This window comes from Dermacentor albipictus, chromosome 2 (genome assembly GCF_038994185.2).
Source record: "Dermacentor albipictus isolate Rhodes 1998 colony chromosome 2, USDA_Dalb.pri_finalv2, whole genome shotgun sequence".
NCBI lineage: Eukaryota > Metazoa > Arthropoda > Arachnida > Ixodida > Ixodidae > Dermacentor > Dermacentor albipictus.
This window is the reverse complement of record NC_091822.1, coordinates 194,371,236-194,392,332: the sequence shown is the minus strand read 5'-3', so window position 1 is coordinate 194,392,332 and position 21,097 is coordinate 194,371,236. Positions and strand designations below refer to the sequence as shown.

At 44.5% G+C, this 21,097-nt stretch overlaps 1 protein-coding gene across 4 annotated transcripts in view; it reads right to left on the bottom strand.

Moving 5' to 3' along the window:
* Positions 1–1,980: 1,980 nt before the first annotated feature.
* Positions 1,981–21,097, bottom strand: part of Iru (E3 ubiquitin-protein ligase Iruka) — a 30,293-nt gene continuing 11,176 nt past the window's right edge. For all 4 annotated transcript variants that reach the window (XM_065427521.1, XM_065427522.1, XM_065427523.1 and 1 more), the window contains 3 exons: positions 19,985–20,078; positions 5,292–5,407; positions 1,981–3,102 (listed from right to left, as the gene is read on the bottom strand). In XM_065427521.1, the coding sequence (XP_065283593.1) occupies positions 2,725–3,102; positions 5,292–5,407; positions 19,985–20,078 (588 nt within the window). In that variant the 3' untranslated portion in view covers positions 1,981–2,724. The remainder of the gene's footprint in view (positions 3,103–5,291; positions 5,408–19,984; positions 20,079–21,097) is intronic.

Sequence of the window (21,097 nt, the reverse complement as noted above, 5' to 3'; positions counted from 1 at the left end):
TATTATCTATGTAGTAAGGGTTCACTTAGAGTGAGTCACGTGACCATACGATGATTTGGGAGTCCTGGGTCCTCCAGGCACGAAGTTCACATCATCCGCAATAAAGTGCAAAGCTTTGCCCCCTTCACGCGCTAGAGGTGCAGCCACCGTGCAACTGGCACGCACCTAGCGCCTGCTCATTGATGCCATAGTTGGACACCAGGCACCGCACGCCACTCTCCATAGTTGCAGCTGCTCTCGGACTGCAAACATGCCTTGACCAAAAGTGAGAGTTGCTCCTACGTCGCGCAACAGAACATTCAGCAGTAGGCAGTGCTACTCTAACCTAGCAGAAGATAAACAAGAAAGTTTAGCTCACAAATGCACAAATAAGGAGCCACTATATAATGCTTTGCACCCTGATAATTCCCCACAAGGTAGTCTCAGTCACCTTTTTTTTTTGTATTGTAGGATATGTTACTAATGCAGGTGAAGTGTTTTTCTTTTTTAGTGTATTCTTAGCTCGAGGGTAATTTAATATCACTTGCATCATTTGAAAACTTTCAATGTTTGAAAAAGAAAAAAGAAAACTGCAATTTTTAAGCCCAGGCAAGATCACACCCGATTTCCTCACTTTTTTGTACCAGCTCAATGCTGCAATCTTTCAACACTATTTAGACAAATCGCAACGATACCAGCCCATTTGCTCAGTTACCCTAGAACGTTTTACATAACCAGTGCCCACCATAAACAGTTTTGCTGTCAAGCTCACTACTTGCTGTTTACGAGAAAAGTATGCACTGTCAAGTTTAATGAGTTATGCTGCTTTGTGTCGAGGGCAAATTAAAGGAACACTAAAGAGAAAAACCAAATTAACTCTTTGCAGTCATGAGAATTTACCCCCTTCAAAGTTGTTCCAGTCAGGAATTTTTGGATGCCTCAAAGAAAGAGGTCTTGTGTGAACACTTAATTCCTTTCAAAATTTTCTTGTATTCCCAAGGCTCTCATACAGTGGTCTCCAGCCAGTATCATGTAATGGCCGATCACTGCAGGGTATGCTTCTCTAGGGTTTTCATTGTTCAACATTCTCATTCAAGGTCTATCATCTGAAGGCAGGATATATTTGAAGAACGAAAATCACCTTTAGATTTGTTAAACTTTCCAGAGTTCTTTCAGTGAAATGCACGCAAAGAAAACATCATCATCCTCAGAGCTTCGTACCACGATATGTGTGTACCAATTCGCCTATGTGTGCCATTTAAACAGAGCCGTCCTCATAAGCAGACCCAGCTAATTGCAATTATTGATATGCTTCCAAGAAGTGCTGCAACAAATAAAAGAACCATCGCACGCAAGCGTCCACAAGTCAGGTGTTTACCGAAGTCCGAGTGGAAGAAATATCCTTGCGAGTCGGCCAACAGATGAACACAAAAGGTTAAGTTAGATTGCTACATTACACCTCTAAAGTACCATACTCGCCAGTTTTCACAGAAGCAGCGTAGTCTTGCTAAGCCAGCAAAAGGGCAGGATTCCCAGCACCATGCTCTCCTCGACTTTAGTTTTGACAGCATTCAGCTAAGACTTATAGCTCGCCAATAATCATAGTACTGCATTTGAAATGCAATGCCTGGGTGCTTCTGCCTGCATATTCTGTTAAAAAAAAAAAAGAAAGTGAAATTAACTTCTCACCAACTTCATTCACCAAACTACAGTTTAGGATTGTAATGCAAGACTTTTATATAAATTTCCAACAAAGTCTTTTTTCTGTAAAAAAAAAGCAAACTGCTCCAAAAGAACAATTTAAGCCCCATTTTAATATTTCTCTTTAGTGTCTCTTTAATGCATTTGCACAAGACTTGCTGCAGTAACTGCAGAGAATTTCATGCGAGAACTTCACTGAAATTTTTACAAATGTTAAGTGCTACATGTGTCATGTGATATGCCAGGCAGGTTGCTCTTTACCTGTCGGTGGCACCAGAAAAGAAGCGTCAAAAGCCCAGAGCAGCATAGCACAGGCACTCACCCATTTTTATTTACTTCAGGCTCACTAGACAGAAGTCGTGGCATAGGCAAAGTTAAGGTCACACAGCTGCCAAGAAGGCAGCCATCTGTTGAAGTTTACTCACAGAGCCAATAACGGCCTGCCATGCCTTGCGTAAAGATCCCACACACCAGCTGTATACATGCAGGCTAGTCACACGAGCCCACACGTGGGAGCCGCACCACTTTTTCCTAGCACTGCACCGGAGAAACTTGCCTGCTCCACAGAATGCAAGAAAGTACTCAGACTCAGCATTAACAAGCCTGCAGAGCAACAGATGAGGAAAAGCCTTAGCCTAAACTGAAATCAGTTCCAGGCATCATCTGCCACATTCTCTCAAGTTTACACCGGCTACACTCGTCACACCACAGGCAACGATGCCATTCCTGCCAGATAAATTTTACGAGCTATACAAGGCCAAGTGGGACAGAGAAAAAAACACACAGCAACAACCCTTCTTCAAAGTCCAACAAGAGAAAGGGTAGAACACTAGGCCACGCCCAGGGCAGGGCCTCCATGGCCATTTTTTTCAGACACCTCCTGCTCCCTAAAAACGCTTCACTTTCTTTTTTCCTCTTTGCAATCAATCTAGTCTTCTCTCTCCACGGCACTGCAGTCCCAGCTGCAACACACCGATGGGAGAGGGGGAAAAGTGTTTTTCTTGTGGAGTTCCATGGGGGTGTTTGCTGGCGTCTCAAGAAGTTTCAGTCACACTCGTCGTTGAAGTCGTACACCGAGTACTGGTTGCCGCCCGGGTGGCTTCCTCGCCGCGATGACGTAGAGTTTGCAGGCGACTGCCGTCGAGCTCTGCTCGTCGGCGGCTGCGAGGAGGTAGAGGACGAGGACGAAGAGGCTGAGGCCGCAGGAGGCGGTAGATGGGATGAGCGGGCACTTCTGGGTGCCCCATGCATGCGCAACAGTGCTGCCATGGCTGCGTCATGACGGTCACTCTGAGAGCGCGGCAATGGCCCTGCACCTGCTGCCCTTGACGGGCCTGAACTGGTGCTGCTTCCGGCTGCAGAAGCCGATTCCGACCCAGCCTCCTCATTCAGCAGCTTGCGGCAGATAGGGCATGTACCGTGCTGCAAGCCAAAAGCAAGTTTATTATTAACAGTCAATCGGAACACTGACCCGCGCACTCCTTAAAAAAAAATCATCTGAGCTTATCCTTCGAACTTCCAACAAGAAAATTTCACGAGGGGATTGTATTTTGCAAACACGCAAATAATCATTACGCATACTTGCCGCCATCCCTTGAAGGATCACTCCTACGATAACTTTCTGCGGTATCTCCCACCTCAAATGCTGTATAGTCTATATACACACACTTTGTTCTGGTTATGGTACAGTTGTGTGATTAGCCTGGATTGGCCATGTGTGTCGCTGTTGCAGAAAGCAACAACGCTGGAGACATGTCAACATGTCTCTTTTAACCCGTTTACTTCCTTTCCCTTGTGAAGGGTAGCAAACCAGACAAGCCTCTGATTGACCTCCCAGCCCTTCTTCATTTCCATCTTTTCACTTCAGAACTTAGAAAATCAATGCATGCGTTCCCCCATTGAAAGTCCTGTAGGAAGTGCTAAATCAGTGAGGCATGAACATATGTAATGAACTTCTGACAGTGTGCCTTAATAATGCATAAAAAAGAATGTAAAAATCTGACCGTGCATATTAGTGGTTTGCTTCTTTGAACACCACAAATACTCATTCTCTCAAGGCGTCTAGCAACAGAATGCCAGCTTTATGTGACCTGTTATTGGTTGCTTTCAATTGAAGCAACTGCGCATGCATAAAGTCGCTATTTGATGAATGATGCTATCACAATATAAACAATCGAGAACAATGCCTGTCCCTCATTATTTCATTTGTTGTAGTTCATCTCCATGATCCCACAAGAGTCATCCTACAAAGTCATATGGCATGGACACAGGCTGCATCAAGAAGTGTGTACATAGACTTTCACTTTATCTTTCTTTGGGCACAGATGGTGCAATATTTTGCAGAAACCATCACAACAGCATGACTACATCGGCACCAGGCTTCATTTTATTTTATGTGCCGTGCCCAAACCTGGCAAGAGGCCTTTTAAACAGACTACTACAGTTGACAATGGTAGTGGTTATATGTTATAGGCCTTTTGCATAATGCCAACAAATCTGCTTTCACTAGGTGCTTGCAACTATCATGAAGAATGGGCACACAGGAAAGTAGTGCTTATTCACAAAGGTGTCATTTGCTACAACAAAACAAAACTGGCGACAGGGAGAGGCCTCAATTCCAGAAGCTACAACTTTTGTCAAGATTTATATCATTCTGGATTTTATCAGAGCAAACTACATGAAAAAGAGGGAAGTGAACTAAGAAGTGCAGTACGCTGCGATACCTCGTGTACTGGTGCAGCAATCACGCAGTCATCTAGCACAGAAGTGGCATCACAAATGCAAATGCTAGGGTGTCCAGCTATAAGATCGGGTCAGTTTGTTGCAGCCACCAGTGCCTGGCATACCATTCTTGGCTCAAGAGATATGACAAGACTGCTGTCACCTGCATGGCTTTAGGCAAGTGAGGGAGCTCATTACGATTGTGCTTTATCTCCCGAGTGTGAACAAAAGATTAAGTAATAAATAGCCACTTGTGAGCAATACACATTCCTTTAAATATATTGCGTGACTAGTGAATCAAAGATGCTGCACTTCACTCTTACAATTAGTATGAAATATGGACAAATAATCGGCACGGCCATAAAGTGGCCGAGTTCACAAGTGAAGTTAATGCATTGCAAGCTGTATTGCATTTTGTGCCCTCATGCGTACCTTATGGTCAGAACTGCACACAGACACACACTGCTTGCATAGCCATATGCAGCTGTCAATCGGCATGTTGAATTTTTTCGTGAAGAAAAGCTGGGCAGGCAGCACAGAACATACAAGCACACAGTGAAGCAGGCAACCATCATTTCTTACAATGGTGGCCAAAAACAAGCATCGCCTGACTGCCAGCTGTCAGGTTCATGAAAGTCCTTTATCAAAATGTATGCAGTCGTAAAATCGGGCAAAGTCGCGCAGCACACAGCTCCTTGACTGGAACAATGATCAGCTATTGCTATGGATGCTTTTATAAGAGTTAATGCTTAAAAGAACATGTATAATTGTAAATACATGTGGAAACCTGTATAGCTACAAAATATCACTGATGTACTTTGTCTGTCAACCCTTACAGCTAACAGCTAAGGCACATTCTTAAATGTGCCCAACACAGCGTGTGCACTGACCAGTTCCAGCCAGGGCACGATGCAGTCTGGATGAAAGTGATGCTGGCAGGGAAGTCGCTTGACTTGTTCACCAGTCTTGAACTCCTCCATACATACTGTGCACTGAAGCAATTTGTCTGCAATCAGTCAAGACATACAAAGTTGGAATGGTTCCCTAATCAGCCAAACTTTCAATAGCCCATGACACCACAACTGTCAGACAATGCTAGCATGGCTTCAGTTCAGAAGTGCACGCCCATAAAGCATGTTCATATTGGCAAGAAGTGCGGTCTTGTGCCTTTCAACCTTTTTTTTATTAATACTGTGAGCCACAATTATGAGTCAGCCATCACATACTCATTCAAACCTAGACCAGTCTCGATTCTAGGCTAGTACGTATAAGTCAATGCACTAAGAAAAAGTTTTTTTCAAATGTAACACCACAGCCATATGTGCCATTTTATTCACACTGAATAGATGCATGCTGCAGCAGTGAATATCACTTTGGCAGACTTCCAGGGAAAACAGGGGGAAATTGGGAGATGGAAATTTAAGACGATGACAAAGCAAAAACAAGGTGAAAGCGGGAGCCAACGTTTCAACAAGTGGACTTGTCTTTTTGAAGACCTTGAAAAAGACAAGTCCACTTGTCAAAACGTTTGCTCGCGCTTTCACCTTGTTCTCGTTTTGCTCATTACTTTGGCAGCATGCTGCTACACGAGAAATAAAAGTCATTTGAAGTTGATGCCAATGTCAATAGGAAGATCTGTAGGCACATTATAAATTTATTAGGATGTTTGCATAATAACACTACATTATATTTAAGAAGTGTTTAGCATGAATATTAACATAAATTCACTGCAATAACATCAACACACTCAATCATCACAAGCTCAGACATACAATCAACAATCGATTTTCCAGACGACCAATTTTTCGGGCATACTTGATAATTCGGACACCTTCGCTGCACCGCCATGTACCCCACAGAGTCAATGTAAAAGAACATATGAAATTTCCAATGCAAACACCTTTCGCCTTCCTATTTTCCGGACTTGTTGCCATGACCGCAGGTCCGAAACAGCATAATCGAAGCCACCACCCCTGCCGCCATTTTTATTATCTCGCTGCCTTGAACAGATGCTCTTGCATGCAGATTCACTGGCAGCCGTAGCCACCACCCTGGCAATGCGAGGCCTACCTGCTTGAACGTTTGTTACCAAGCTTCCAGCTGTTAGGCGCCATGTTTTTTAATGAAAGAATTCGCTGCTGTCATAAATGGCGCTGATTCCCTCTTTGTTATCCTCGCCAATAACTCCGCAGCTCGGATAGCACACCACCTGCAGGATGCTGGTTTCCAAAAGTCTCCTTCGCCTCAACACAGGAGTGCTACGCGGCAAAGCATACAGAAACTATTGCGGTGAAGCATACAAAAAGTGTGAAGGGGGCGATTGTCACAGGGCAGGTATGGTAGGTATTCCTTAATTATACACACGTGCACACAGAGTCTCTTGGCACACTACATGCACCAATATACCTAAAAACTGTACTGGCAGGCTGTTTAGGGCTATTCAGAGCTATTTAGGACGTGTCTGTGGCTATTTGTGCCCTTGGGGGCGGTAAAAGGCATGCATTCATTTTATTCGACTGGCCGATTTTTAGGATGTTTTCCCTGCGACCCCAGGGAGTCTGAACAATAGGACGTCGACTGTAAATCTACGGCAAGCAGAAAATTAGGAGGTTTAGTTGAGCGTCTTTACTATCCATTCTGGTAAGCCACAGCGGAGCGGTGGGCGATTTTCACATTTTTGTTATGCGTGTAGTGTAGCAGAGGGGACGGATGCATGGATGGATGGATGGATGCATGGATGTTATGAGTGTCCCCTTTGGAACGGGGTGGTGGGTTGCGCCACCAGGCTCTTGCAATTATACTGCCTAATGTCCTACCTAGGTTAAAAAAGAAAAGGATAAAAAGCCCACAATGAATTCCCATAACCAAATTTTGTGACCCCCTATTGTGAACTTTGTTTTGTCTTCCCTACTTTTTTCCCTACTTTTCTTCCACCTTCCAATTGCCTCTTACTAATCTCTACTGTGGACATGTTTACTTTGCCCCTGCTCTCACTGAACCCAAGGGCTTCAAGGAGGCCAGTGGTGCCTAAATCGACTGCTGGGCAGATACTCTTCACATTTTAATAAACCATGCTCCATCGTCTCCCTAGATTTAGTGCAGCACGCATATGCTTCTTCTTCCTTCTTATATCTCGCTTTATAGGTGCGGGTTCTAAGGCATCCTGATCTCGCTTTGGAAAGTAATGAGTTTCCCTTTGAGTTATCATAAATTGTTTCTTTCCCGATTTCGTAGTTGCAGCACCCTCTGGCCAAATTCACAGTAATGAGAAAAAAAACACCCATTGAACACTTTCATAGAGTAAACCAAATATATCCATCTTATCTGTCCATGAAGCCTCTAGACATGCGCTTGTTATGCATTACCAGTCCATTTTATCCAGTGAAAAAGCACAATCTTGGGGAACGCGACATGATAGCCAGCGAGCTTGCATTCCGTATCCAATCCCATTCTTTCTGATGCCAACATGCTGCACAGCGCACACCACATCCTCCCATGCTGTGGAGTTTTCAAATGGGTCAGCACTTTCAACTTCTTTTAGCAAACAAATCTTCGTCTATACGAAATCGCTTTCGTGGCTTCTGCTGTGCAGACAAACAAAGGCGTGGTTGAAGTGCACGGCATGGTTGAGGACATGTCACTGGAGGCAGCCATCTTGGAATTAGCGAGGCAAGCAAGGTGCCTCAATGCATGTGCAAGGGAGGGCGCGCGCATCGACCACTCTCGCTAGTGAAAGATGGCAGCAACGCTCCGCTCAAGCAGCTTGTAAGTGGACCGTGTTTCTCACTCCGCTAGCCCACTTGCGGCTAAGCGAAGAGCGCATGCACTTCCGCTCCACTCAGCTGCTGAAGGGAGCGTAAAAATGCTAAACTAAAACACCATTACTGACCCTATATCGAGTATTACTTATGAAGAACTAGCTGCATATTTCACTGCAATGAATCGCGCTCCCTCCAAGTAAAAGTGAATCTGCCCACCTAATAGAGGCATAAGCTAACATGATAAACAAACACCAACAAACTGACCATGATGCTGTTATTACCTTTGTTGCTAAACCATAGTCCTTTTCATCTCTCCACAAGGCTTCAAAAGATTGTCAGTTACCTTGACTGGCATTATTTCTTTCCTTGCCATTTCTGCCTTGCTGTAAGTCACTGGTGTCAATTTAAGAATCACATTCACCCACTTAAAGATGCAGCTAAATGAGCATGCTGCTCCTGCAAAGCCACTATCTAACTTTCCACCCGCCTTAGTGAGGTACTGTTGATACACTAGACAGGGATAGCTGCTTCTGCCAGCCAGTTAATAAGTCATTGTAGCCCATCTTAAAGCATGTTTTTAATTACATGGAGCAGTAGGAAATGGCTCCTCCAATCTACCAATCACATTCTTAAATCGCATCAACATATTCAATATTCTGTGAAAAATAAAGATATTGTCATGGATTCAAATAAATTGCATATCAGTTCTGCAGAAATCTGCAAGCTGGAGAAAATTTCACAAAAGGAAAAGATGTCCTCTACTCGACAGCAGCATTCGGCTACCAATAAAAACCGTAAGATTGTCCCAGAAATAACATTTTGTGCTATTGACAGATGGATGGCAATTTTGTCTTTCAAGCAAACAAATTATGCCTGAGAGCAAAAGTGACTCGGAAGAGCAGATTGCTTTTAAAGATCTGGGTGCAATAATTCATTATTAAAAGGGCCCTGAAACACTTTTTCAACATAGTAAAGAAGAAAGGCAAAGCATCAATTGCGACAGCAAATTAGCACACAGCCATATGAAGTAAGGATGGTAATGTTAATGAAGTAAGGTTGGTAAACTTATCGACCGTATCAAATTGTAAACATCCACATGCTAACTAAATAAGCATGGTGTCAGCATGCACATTAAATATTATCACAGTCGATGACTGTGGACACTCGCTGTCAAAACACTGGTGTGAGGAATTGTGGATGTAGCAGCGAGTGAAGCGACATTCATGCTGTATCGCTCCAGCGCAAATCGAGAGCCGAGGACACACAGCACGCATAAAGCTACGAGCCACCAATGTACCTAGACTCTGTCCCCAACACAGATTGCTCTTAAGGTATAGTCACGCGACTGCGCTGTTGCAGCTGGACAGAACGCTGCCCCCTCGCAACTACGCTCCCCTTGCCCTCCCTATCAACTCCCTAATCTTTAACGGTCTCCATGCGCACACACCTCTGTGCCGGCGCCACCAGCTGCAAGCGTTAGCCAGCGTGAGCAGTTTCGTGGCCCTCGCTTGTTGTGGGCTTGCGCAACGCGATATTTCACGACTTGCACCATTTGTGCATTGTACTATGGCGCACGAATACTTCAACAACTCCTTTTAATTCGAACTTTTTTAAGCTTTAACAAATTTTCGGGCCCTTTCGAGTTCGAATTATAGAGATTCCACTGTAATTGCTATTGCAATAAAAAACATTGCCAATCTATTAACGAAGGTCGTGCGAACATACGAGCCAAATATTATTGCACTGTATGCACCAGGAAATTAACAATCTCATTTTACAAGCAATGAGCAGTCGCTTACTAACAAAGTCAACAAGCATGGTGTTACGCTCACACAAGCAAACATGTCTGGCTCAACGACCGCGAAAATTCACTCTGAAAACGCTGGAGTGAGGAAGTGCAGTAGGAGGCGCGAGCAAATTGGCCTTCATGCTGCCTTTCGCTTCAATGCAAATGAAGTGACGAGTACACATGCACCTAGACGCATAGACTGTCCCCATTGCAGATCACTTTCAAGATAGTGGCTGCACTGTACGCATCAGCTGCTGGAGTAGAATGCCTCTCCTTCCGTTTGTGCCAGTCCGGCACACAAGTTTCGGGAACTCCGAATGCCCGTGATGCAGCCCGATTTTTCGTCCGCCTCTGCGCGCGTGATCATTTTCCTTTTAATTGCGGCATCATGATGAACTCTGCGTGTCTTCGCAGTTGCTGATTGAGCAAATGCAGAAAATGGGAAGACGGTGGACAAACCTAAGCACACGTACTACATACAGCACATGGAGGAAGCTACGGCAGCTAGGCTGGAAGTGCGTACAAGACAGCCATAATGAAATGCCAATGGCGATATGGTAAACCCAATTTAGGGTTGTACTCAATTCTAACATGCACACAATTTTTGGACCGGTTTTGTCAGGAAAACAATGCGCGTTAGATTCCAGTAAATATGGTATCTTGTATGGTTTTCCGAAAAACTCTCCATTAGCCGGCATAGCAGTGCACAGCATGACATTATGGGAAGCTCACCGCTAGTGTATTTCTTCATTTAGAGAAACCACAAACCACATTTTCACATTTCCAGCCAGTAGCCATAAAAACTATGCAGTGCATTGCAGCACACACCAAAGCTGCAGTAAAGTGAATTGTATGTAGGTATCAGCTCGACAAAGTTTGCCCGAAATTTTGTCCATTGTAGTTATATTAATAGTCCATTATAGCCGAGTCCATTAAAAGCAAAATTTGTTGCAGGAGTAGTACAGGCAAATCAAACTAAGTGAGAAAAATATTATGTTTTACAGTAAACTTTTATATATAATGAAGTCTGTGAAATTGGCAAGTTGCTATTTTATATATCGAAATTTCGTTGTATTGAAATTTGACGTTTCATGGAAATAAGCACAAGCACCGATTAATTTTGCTTACACGAAACGCGGCTGCAGAATTTTCCCAATTATCGGCCAGTCGAAAAAAAAGCAAACTTGAATGAGAAAATAATCTAATTTGGCGAATTTGGGAGTCGGTCACGGATGATATGGTTCCACGTCACGTCAACGATATCTTCATATTGGCAGTACAAATTAAGTGAAGCCAGCCACTCTTCACTCCACCCTCACGGTTAATAGCATCGCCTCCGTGGCCCCAACCCACGGGCCGCTCTGCTTCCAGCTTCGATCCCCCCGCTACCGCTTGAGTGCCCTGAAGATCCTGCGCCGCCTGCTTTATTATAACCTCAGGTGCTCTCCTGAGGCCTCCGTTTGCCGATTACATGTGCCTTCCTGGCAGTGGTTGTAAAAAATGCAATCTATTGTCGCAACAAGAAAAGCAACCCACGACTTATACAACACCAGTCAGAAACTTGCCCCTTCAGAAACAGCGATCACCAAATGGGGCGTCCGTGCCCACTGCCTGATTGCGCAGGCAGCCAGCGGCCGAGCGTAAACAAACTAGACCGTGCTCCGCAATGCTGGTGTGTAAGGGATGCATACAACAGGCACTAAGAAACCTCCGCCGTAGTGCCTAGGCAGAGTTGCATGTTGAAGGAGCAAAGGCCCACAGATTTTCTCTCTTGCACGCACTCTTACTCGCGCCTGCTCAGAAACGTTGAGTCGCGAGAAACGGCACGGTCCGCTGTACCTTACTAGCAATGCAACTTTTTCATGTTCCTGTGCTGCCCTCTGATGAACGCAGCTGGAAACGTTTTCGAAGGGTGTCGGGGCTTTCACCTGATGATTTGTGTATCTGCAGCCAAGTTGAGTGTGCTTTGGTTGGCGCTTCGTGGACAGCGATCATTATCAATGGCTTCTACTGGGCAGCATGTCGTTCAACCATCGATCACTGGGTGAACAAACCCGAGTGCACTGCTGTGCTAACAGTGCAGCCGATAAAGGCAGGCCGAGTTCTGTATGCCGACATGGCTGACTGAGTTTGTTGTCGCTGATGCCAGCGCTTGCACCTCGCATTTTGTATTCCTTTTACACATTCATTAAACATTTCGCATATTCAAGAAGCTTTCTAGCGCAGCCTATCACGTCGGATTTGCCAAAGCAATGCATATGTTTACATTGGCATCTACAGCCGAAAATTGCTGCTAGCTTCGGATATTGTGGAAACGGTGCATCACTGATATGAATTAATTTCAAAACATAGCAAAACCATGGCCGCTGGCAAAACATACATATCTGCACATATGAGCTGCGTTGTTCCACCCGGGAAACAAGTCAATATGAGCGACTGAGCCACTTAAACAACGGCAACTGTGATCCAGACATGTATTACGGGCTGGTATTACTGATTCTCGCTTTTGTTTAATTTCATCTTAGTTGCAGTTTGCGTGTGCCATAAAGTGTTATTAAAGAAAACTGTGCTCGGCATAAGCTCTCACTTATAGGCCATGTAGTTCTCTCGTGAAAACACGGATGCCATTGCTGACACCAATGGTAACTGAGCTAGTTTATGCTGCTGTACCGAACACACTCTCTTCTTTCCCATTTGACGCAGAGGTAAAATGCGCTTCTCTGGAATTAAGAAATGTGCCACCATAACAATACATACAGACCCACCCTCCACGTAGCGAATGTGATTGGCTGCCTTCAGGAATATTGATTTAAGTACAGGATGTTAGCGCAGTACTGTGTCGCCTCTCGCCGCTTATTGTGTACGTGCCATGCGAAGTGTAGTTGATATCAAATCGCTATAGGGTCACAGCTGAAGTATAAGATCAGTTTCCTACGTCCTAGCTACTTAGTTTTTGCATTCCGCTCCACCAGTAGCGGGTGCATGAACTCGACGGACCAGGCCTAACCCAACCTTCACTAAACAGGATCAACATTGGCCCAAACTTCATGTGCATGGCTTGGGAGGACTGAAGCTTGTGCATTTCAACTTCGGAGGCATGTCGACACATTTTGAGCACAAATAACTATATATACAAGCAAATGGACTGCGGCTATCGCACTGTTGGTTTGACAGCCGATCGTGCGGGGTTCGATTGAGCAATCATGGTCGACACGCTGATTTTATCGGTGCCGTCGACAAGAAAGCCCATCGCACTACAACTCGCGCCCATTGGTTGCGCAGTTGTCGGCCTATTGTGATCAAATAGTCTCAGCAAAACACTGCGCTGAGTAGTCAGCCAATCGTTGGCGTCAGCGTCTTGTCAGTTTCGTATCGACCCAGTGTTACCGCGCCTTAACAAGTACGTGAAGTCGGGCAATGCGCTGCCACCAACAGCAAGAGAGGGCCGACGCTGCAAGACTGCGTCAGCAAAATGATGTTTTGAAGTGTCGTCCAAGTGTAACGCAGGGCTTTATTGATAAAGTTGATAGCTGTTAATACAAGGTGGCAACTATGTGGTTCACTCTGCAATCCGGACGAGGCTTTGGCCGCTTTCTGTTTCAAAGTGTAGTTGCAGTCTTGCGCTAGGCACATTTTCGGCACCGCACCGACGTGTATACAGAGCAACTGACCAGGGCAGTTCCAAAGCGGTACATGTCACAAGTGTTCCCTGCAGTGTGGGCGCAACCTTTTGGGCGCAACTGCGAATTTTTTCACAAAAGCACAAATAGTTTCCGACAAAACTTTTCTTGTGAAACTCAACTTTTTTCTTTTACTCACCACCTTCATCTTATTCTTGACAAATTGTTCGCAGACTGCTTTTTTTTTATTTCACCAAGGCCTTCAACAAAGTGTGTCATAAATTGCTTCTATATAAACTTAATAAACTGTCTTGACCCTAACCTGTTTGCATGGCTTGAATATTTTCTCCTTAATCGGTCACAGTAAGTTGTGTCAAATAACCATATGTGCCCATTTAATCCCGTAGACTTTCAAATGTGCGCTGGAACTATGTTTCACAATGCTAATCATAACCAACTAGCCCAGCTGTCCATACTTAGCAACCTTCAAACTTTATGGTTTTGTGGACTACGGTGGTATTTTCAAATGAAGGAACTGACCAACTTGCAGATCATGCGCTCGTGCTGATGTTCGTACCACTTCTGGAGAGCTGAGTGCAACCGATTACCACCTTTGCCACAAAAGGTGCTGCGCCTGGCAGGATTTTAGCAGAGCTGCTGTTGCAAGAAATAATGCAATTGCATAAACATGGTGCTATGGTGATCGCCGTAGTCAGTGACAGAGCTGGGAACAATCGGTCAATGTGGCAGCAGATGGGAATCAGTGGCAGCGTAACCTCACTTTCTCACAAGATTCCACATCCATGCCTACCTGAGCGCGCGTACCTTTATTTCCTGTGTGATGTGCCACATGCCCTGAGGTGTGTACGCAACCATTTGCTCAAGCACAAATATGAACAGGTGAGCTAGCGTAGTTTGACGCGTAGCTAGCGTCAATAACTAGCTGACAGAGCAGGTGCAGGCAGCCAGAAAGTGGGCAAAACTGCTTTGAGCAAAAGTAGCTAAAAATTACTTTTTTGCACAAAGTAAATAAAAAGTGTCACTGTGTTTGTTGTTCATTTTGTTCATCAAAAAGAAAATGAATTAAGCTTTGACATAAATATGTTCATAGTATTTAACTTCGTCCTTGTCACTGCTCACAGATCACTTCCAACTTATTTGCATGTCCCATTATATCTGCGGACAACTATAAAAAATACCTGTGTCAATTAAATTTATTAGGCGAAGAAGCGTTGACGGGGGTGGATCAATTCACCCTAGCGCTGTCTCAAGCGACTGCTGGCGTGATGCGTTAATGTCCCTACGTCTGCACAGGTGCTCGCCGTCTTCAATTAATACACATCTTAAGAATAAGCAGCAAAAAACAAAGCCCCCGCTGAAGGGAGCACCGTGGCACTTTTATAGAGAAAAGGTTGGTTGAAAAGCGGAATCGCAGTGCACGACCGCTCATTTGCGGTGTAGTTGCAGCCTCTAAAGACTAACAAGACATGTCATTCAAAGGTCCTTGGCATAAAATATTGTTTGGGCAGCCAAAACACAGTCATCAAAGAGCGAACGGCACAGGTCAGTTGGGGAAAACGACCCAGCGCAGAAATGACATCGCAGGAATAGACTATGCACGCTGCGTGAGAGATACGTCCCTGCAGCGCCGATAGTGCACAGACACCGTGAAGTCCCCATTACTTACGCACGGCAGGTTTGTCACAAAACTCAGACTGCGTATCTAAACTACATTTACCGACGGATAAGCGCCTACAGGCCTGTTGGTGCAAACTACGCGTCGCAGCAGGAGCAAACAACGCGCGGCGCATGACAAAAGACACGACTGCAGCGCCGGTAGTTTCAGTGACACCCATTGCGGCCACACATAGGGAGCTGCGAAACTGAAGTATGTCTAAGAACGTTGCCCCCAACTTCAGACTTTCAAATTTTAAAAAAGTGGTCGACTTACAATCGTGTAAATACGGCATATATAGCAAAAATTACGCTTACATCGAACAAAAATAGCAGCGCCTCCCGATACACCGAACGTCAAACGGCGGAAAAGTGCCCCAAGAAGTTGGCTTTCCCTCGCAGCGAGAAGGTTACCTGGCGGCACGGCTCCATCCAACCACTCTCCCTACCGTGACCGCGCCTCCCTGCAAAAAATGATCCTGGCCTGCCCGCAGCGCTTGTTCAGACAGCCAATCAGAGGCTCATGTGCCCTCGTCGTGCAAGAAGGCGAAAGTGCGAGTTGTCGCACTGCTTTTCAGTTTCGTTGTGTGTTCGCCTTGTGGGCCTTCTCCAGCAGTGTTGCCATGATAGAGCGGCAGAATTCGCCTTTCATCGTGAAGTTCAAAATCATAAATCTGGTCGAACGCGGTGAGAAGTCAGATGTTGCCACAGCGTGCGAGATTCCGAGGAGCACTCGCAGCGCGATCTTGAATAAGGGGGGAGATTAGGGCTAAAGCAGACAATCGCAAATCGGCGCCCGTGGAGCACAAGCGTTACACACAGCCGTGTACGAATGGTTCATCCGAAATCACTTCAGCCGTGCCGTCTCCCGCATGCTCGGTGATGACTAAATTCTGATTAGTGCGACGAAGTCATTGCTGGCGTTGCCGAAGTTTAGTTGCCGAAGCTGTCAAAATTTCCGGAAGCGGTTGACGAATCAACGGTGGACGAGTTTGTGAGTGCAAATGATGGTGTCGCGACCACGGGAGAGCCCGAAAACAAAGACTACATTGTCGACATCGTACCGAGCACAAGCGAAAGTGGGCACAATGAGGAAAGCAACGACGGTCCTTTGTCCACATCCTCTGAAGTGATTGGTGCGTCCGCACTAGTCCGGTGCTTCTGCGTGAATGCGGAAGGTTGCAGCCACAGCTGCTTTGACTCCTTAGACAATGGGGAGTCATGCGTGTGTTGCAGGCAGAGAAATTGCCCAAGCAGAAGAAAATAGTGGACTATTTCATGGGAAACTGAGCAAGTTTCATCAATAAAGCGATCTTATAAATGGTATGTGCTATTATGACATCCAATTATTTAGCAGGCTTATATCCAATTATGCTCTATATCGAACTGACAGGAGTTTTTTTGTGAGTTCGATATAGCAGGGTTCGACTGTATTTACCTTTTCACAGATGACTTAACCTCCGTGAAATCTCAGACAAATCTGATAACGAATTCTGACAAGATGATAAAAACATTATCTCTAACTGATGTCATCATCATCATCATCATCATCAGCCTGGTTACGCCCACTGCAGGGCAAAGGCCTCTCCCATATTTCTCCAACAACCCCAGTCATGTACTAATTGTGGCCACGCTGTCCCTGCAAACTTCTTAATCTCATCCGCCCACCTAACTTTCTGCCGCCCCCTGCTACGCTTCCCTTCCCTTGGAATCCAGTCCGTAACCCTTAATGACCATCGGTTATCTTCCCTCCTCATTACATGTCCTGCCCATGCCCATTTCTTTTTCTTGATTTCAACTAAGATGTCATTAACTCACGTTTGTTCCCTCACCCAATCTGCTCTTTTCTTATCCGTCAACGTTACACGTATCATTCTTCTTTCCATAGCTCGTTGCGTCGTCCTCAATTTAAGTAGAACCCTTTTCGTAAGCCTCCAGGTTTCTGCCCCGTAGGTGAGCACTGGTAAGACACAGCTATTATAAACTTTTCTCTTGAGGGATAATGGCAACCTGCTGTTCATGATCTGAGAATGTCTGCCAAACGCACCCCAGCCCATTCTTATTCTTCCGATTATTTCCGTCTCATGATCCAGATCCGCCGTCACTACCTGCCCTAAGTAGATGTATTCCCTTACGACTTCCAGTGCCTCGCTGCCTATTGTAAATTGCTGTTCTCTTCCGAGACTGTTAAACATTACTTTCGTTTTCTGCAGATTAATTTTTAGACCCACTCTTCTGCTTTGCCTCTCTAGGTCAGTGAGCATGCATTGCAGTTGGTCCCCTGAATTACTAAGCAAGGCAATATCATCAGCGAATCGCATGTTACTAAGGTATTCTCCCTTAACTTTTATGCCCATTTCTTCCCAATCCAGGTCTCTGAATACCTCCTGTAAACACGCTGTGAATAGCATTGGAGAGATCGTATCTCCCTGCTTGACGCTTTTCTTTATTGGGATTTTGTTGCTTTCTTTACGGACACACACACACACACACTTTACGGAGGACTATGGTGGCTGTGGAGCCGCTATAGATATCGTTCAGTATTTTTACATACGGCTCGTCTACACCCTGACTCCGTAATGCCTCCATGACTGCTGAGGTTTCGACAGAATCAAAGGCTTTCTCGTAATCAATGAAAGCTATATATAAGGGTTGGTTATATTCCGCACATTTCTCTATCACCTGATTGACAGTGTGAATATGATCTATTGTTGAGTAGCCTTTACGGAATCCTGCCTGGTCCTTTGCTTGACAGAAGTCTAAGGTGTTCCTGATTCTATTTGCGATTACCTTAGTAAATAGTTTGTAGGCAACAGACAGTAAGCTGATCGGTCTATAATTTTTCAAGTCTTTGGCGTCCCCTCTCTTATGGATTAGGATTATGTTAGCGTTTTTCCAAGATTCCGGTACGCTCGACGTTATGAGGCATTGCGTATACAGGGTGGCCAGTTTCTCTAGAACAATCTGCCCACCATCCTTTAACAAATCTGCTGTTACCTGATCCTCCCCAGCTGCCTTCCCCCTTTGCATATCTCCCAAGGCTTTCTTTACTTCTTCCGGAGTTACCTGTGGGATTTCGAATTCCTCTAGACTATTTTCTCTTCCATTATCGTCGTGGGTGCCACTGGTACTGTATAAATCTCTATAGAACTCCTCAGCCACTTGAACTATCTCATCCATATTAGTAATGATATTGCAGGCTTTGTCTCTTAATGCAAACACCTGATTCTTGCCAATTCCTAGTTTCTTCTTCACTGTTTTTAGGCTTCCTCCGTTCCTGAGAGCATGTTCAATTCTATCCATATTATACTTCCTTATGTCAGCTTATGTGACGTATGGTTAACGCAACTGAAGAGAACTAAATGTATATGTATATGTGTAACTCGCAGAATATTTCTCTACCATACTATAACCTTAATAATACTTCCCTGGAAGTTGTAACCTCCTATAAGTACCTAGACGTCCACATAACCTCGTCACTTTCCTGGTCGTTCCACATCGATAAGGTAATTAACAATACTAACCGCATGGTAGGTTATCTTCACCAAAATGTTTCTTCTGCCCCTACATCATTAAAATTAATTGAATACTAAACGCTTAATTGAGTAAAATGATTGAGTACACCTCATCCATCTGGGACCCGCACTTTGAAACCCTTATTCGATCACTTGAACAAGTCCAAAACAATGCCACGTGTTTCATTTATAGCAATTATAGCTGCGCATCAAGCGTAACTGCCATGAAAAACACTTTGCTACTTGCTCCTCTATAAGTCCAATGTAAGTGCTTTCTCCTTGCTTTATTTCATAAACTATATTTCCACAATTCCTACCTGCGCTATAATTTCATGTCATCTCCTACCTACATTTCCTCTCGCATTGATCATAGCAGTATGATTGGAAAAATTCAATGCCACACCACAACCCATCCCGAATCATTTATTCCTAGGACATCTCAGGAATGGAACCACGTTCTCGGCATAGTTGTCGCAGCAGAGGACAACTCAAAGTTTCGTTCGGCCATATCAGACATCATCACTCCCAGATACAATCAACTTATCAATTTTGTTGTAATAACTAAACACCTTTTGCTGCTTTGTTATTTACTTAAGTATATCTCTCTTACCCACTCCCCTCTGTAATACTTCGACCTTGAGGGTACAATAAAATAAATAAAATAAAATAAACTGTATACGAATATACTATGAAAGCGCACGACCCTGTGTTGTGCCCACGGTCCTGTCCAAACACTTTGCAACTATATGTTTACGCAGATCTGTTTGTAAAGTGTGTTGAGTGCAATACAGCTCCTCAAGGCTGTGTGGTGCAGCACAAAGCGGAACAAGGGACAAAGAAAAATGAGGACAAGCACTTTTCTGTGTCCCTTGTACCACTTTGCACTGCAGCACACAGCTTCATGGAAAACTAACTAGCCCAAACCATCACCCTTCTAAGCTCCTGAAAATGAGCCTCAGCAAGCTCCTTTGCCAAGAGCAATTCACACTGAGCTCAAAGTCTCATTTTACTTGCACTGTAGCCAACACAAAAGAGCAGCAGGTACTATTGATGTTCCAGTATCTTGCACTGCACTCCCAATATTTAAGTGCAAACATCCAGCACACCTCCTTCACAGAAGTGTGTTCACTACAGCAAGCGGACGATTACAAAAGGTACCGCTTGGAAATATGCACCGTGTCAAAATCACTTCAGCTGCAGCACAATGAATGTATCTATACTCACCAACTTGCTCCTGGACAATCTTGACAGTGGGAATCTGCTCAATCTTGTCTTTCGCTAAAGGAGGCGGCCCTGTCCCGTCCAGTTGATTCAGGAGCTGCAAATGGCACATGATGATGGCTGTCACACCATGAACCAATGCCGGGTTAAAATCTACAAATCTGGCACCATCTTTTTCTGAAAGGCTGGCAGCCCCAGACACAGCAAGCATTAAGAATTGAGTATTAATTGCACGAGAACAGATATATATATTACCAAACAAAAGGAAGGGAGAACAAATCAACACCGCAAGTTCAACTGACACAGACAGCTAACGCAACAAAAACATTTCCGCCTCCAATTAAAAGACTGATATTGCCAATCTCTGCAGCTTCTGCTATTTCTCTGGTAAGCTGGTCAAAGTTTCTGGCCAGCTATGAATGCGATTAAACAGGGGCTTGCATCCGTAGCATGGCAAGGTGGCCTGATAAGGCTAGTTTTCTAACCTTATACCAGTGCTCATGTAACTGCTTTGCACAGCAGTAATTCTGCAGCTTTGCACTGATCCTTATGCTAAGAACAGCTTTCATTAGCTTGATGAAAGCCATGAAATAGCTATTGCACTTGAAGTTAACGTGATGTAAAGCAAGCTCAAAAAAAAATATCTCTGGCAGGAGGACGAGCATATTTAAGTTACAATGTCACTCTCCATTTGACGAAACATTGAAAAATGTTTGGCACGATTTTACAGGGTTTTTTGAGGAACTATTACAGAAAGACAGTTACATTTTGTTCACCTCATTTCTTAACAGGGCACTGAGGTATGCCTTTTACTAAGACTGCTGCAAAAAAATTTTTTGTACAGACTGAAGTGCAAAAATGATTACAAAAATCTGTACATGCAAACAAAGTTATTCAACCGAGAGAGAGAGAGAGAGAGAGCATTTTTCTTTTTTTCATAACTCAACAAGAAGTCGAGGTGATGATGTACAAGCCCATGTCAAAGCCATCATTCAATGAACTGTCTTTGGTTTCCACACTAAAATGCACCATGCAGATCTGGCTGAGGTTTTGTCCAGCTGCGTTATAGATAGGTGATAAAAATTTCACATTTTAAGCACCCTGAAACTGCCCGTG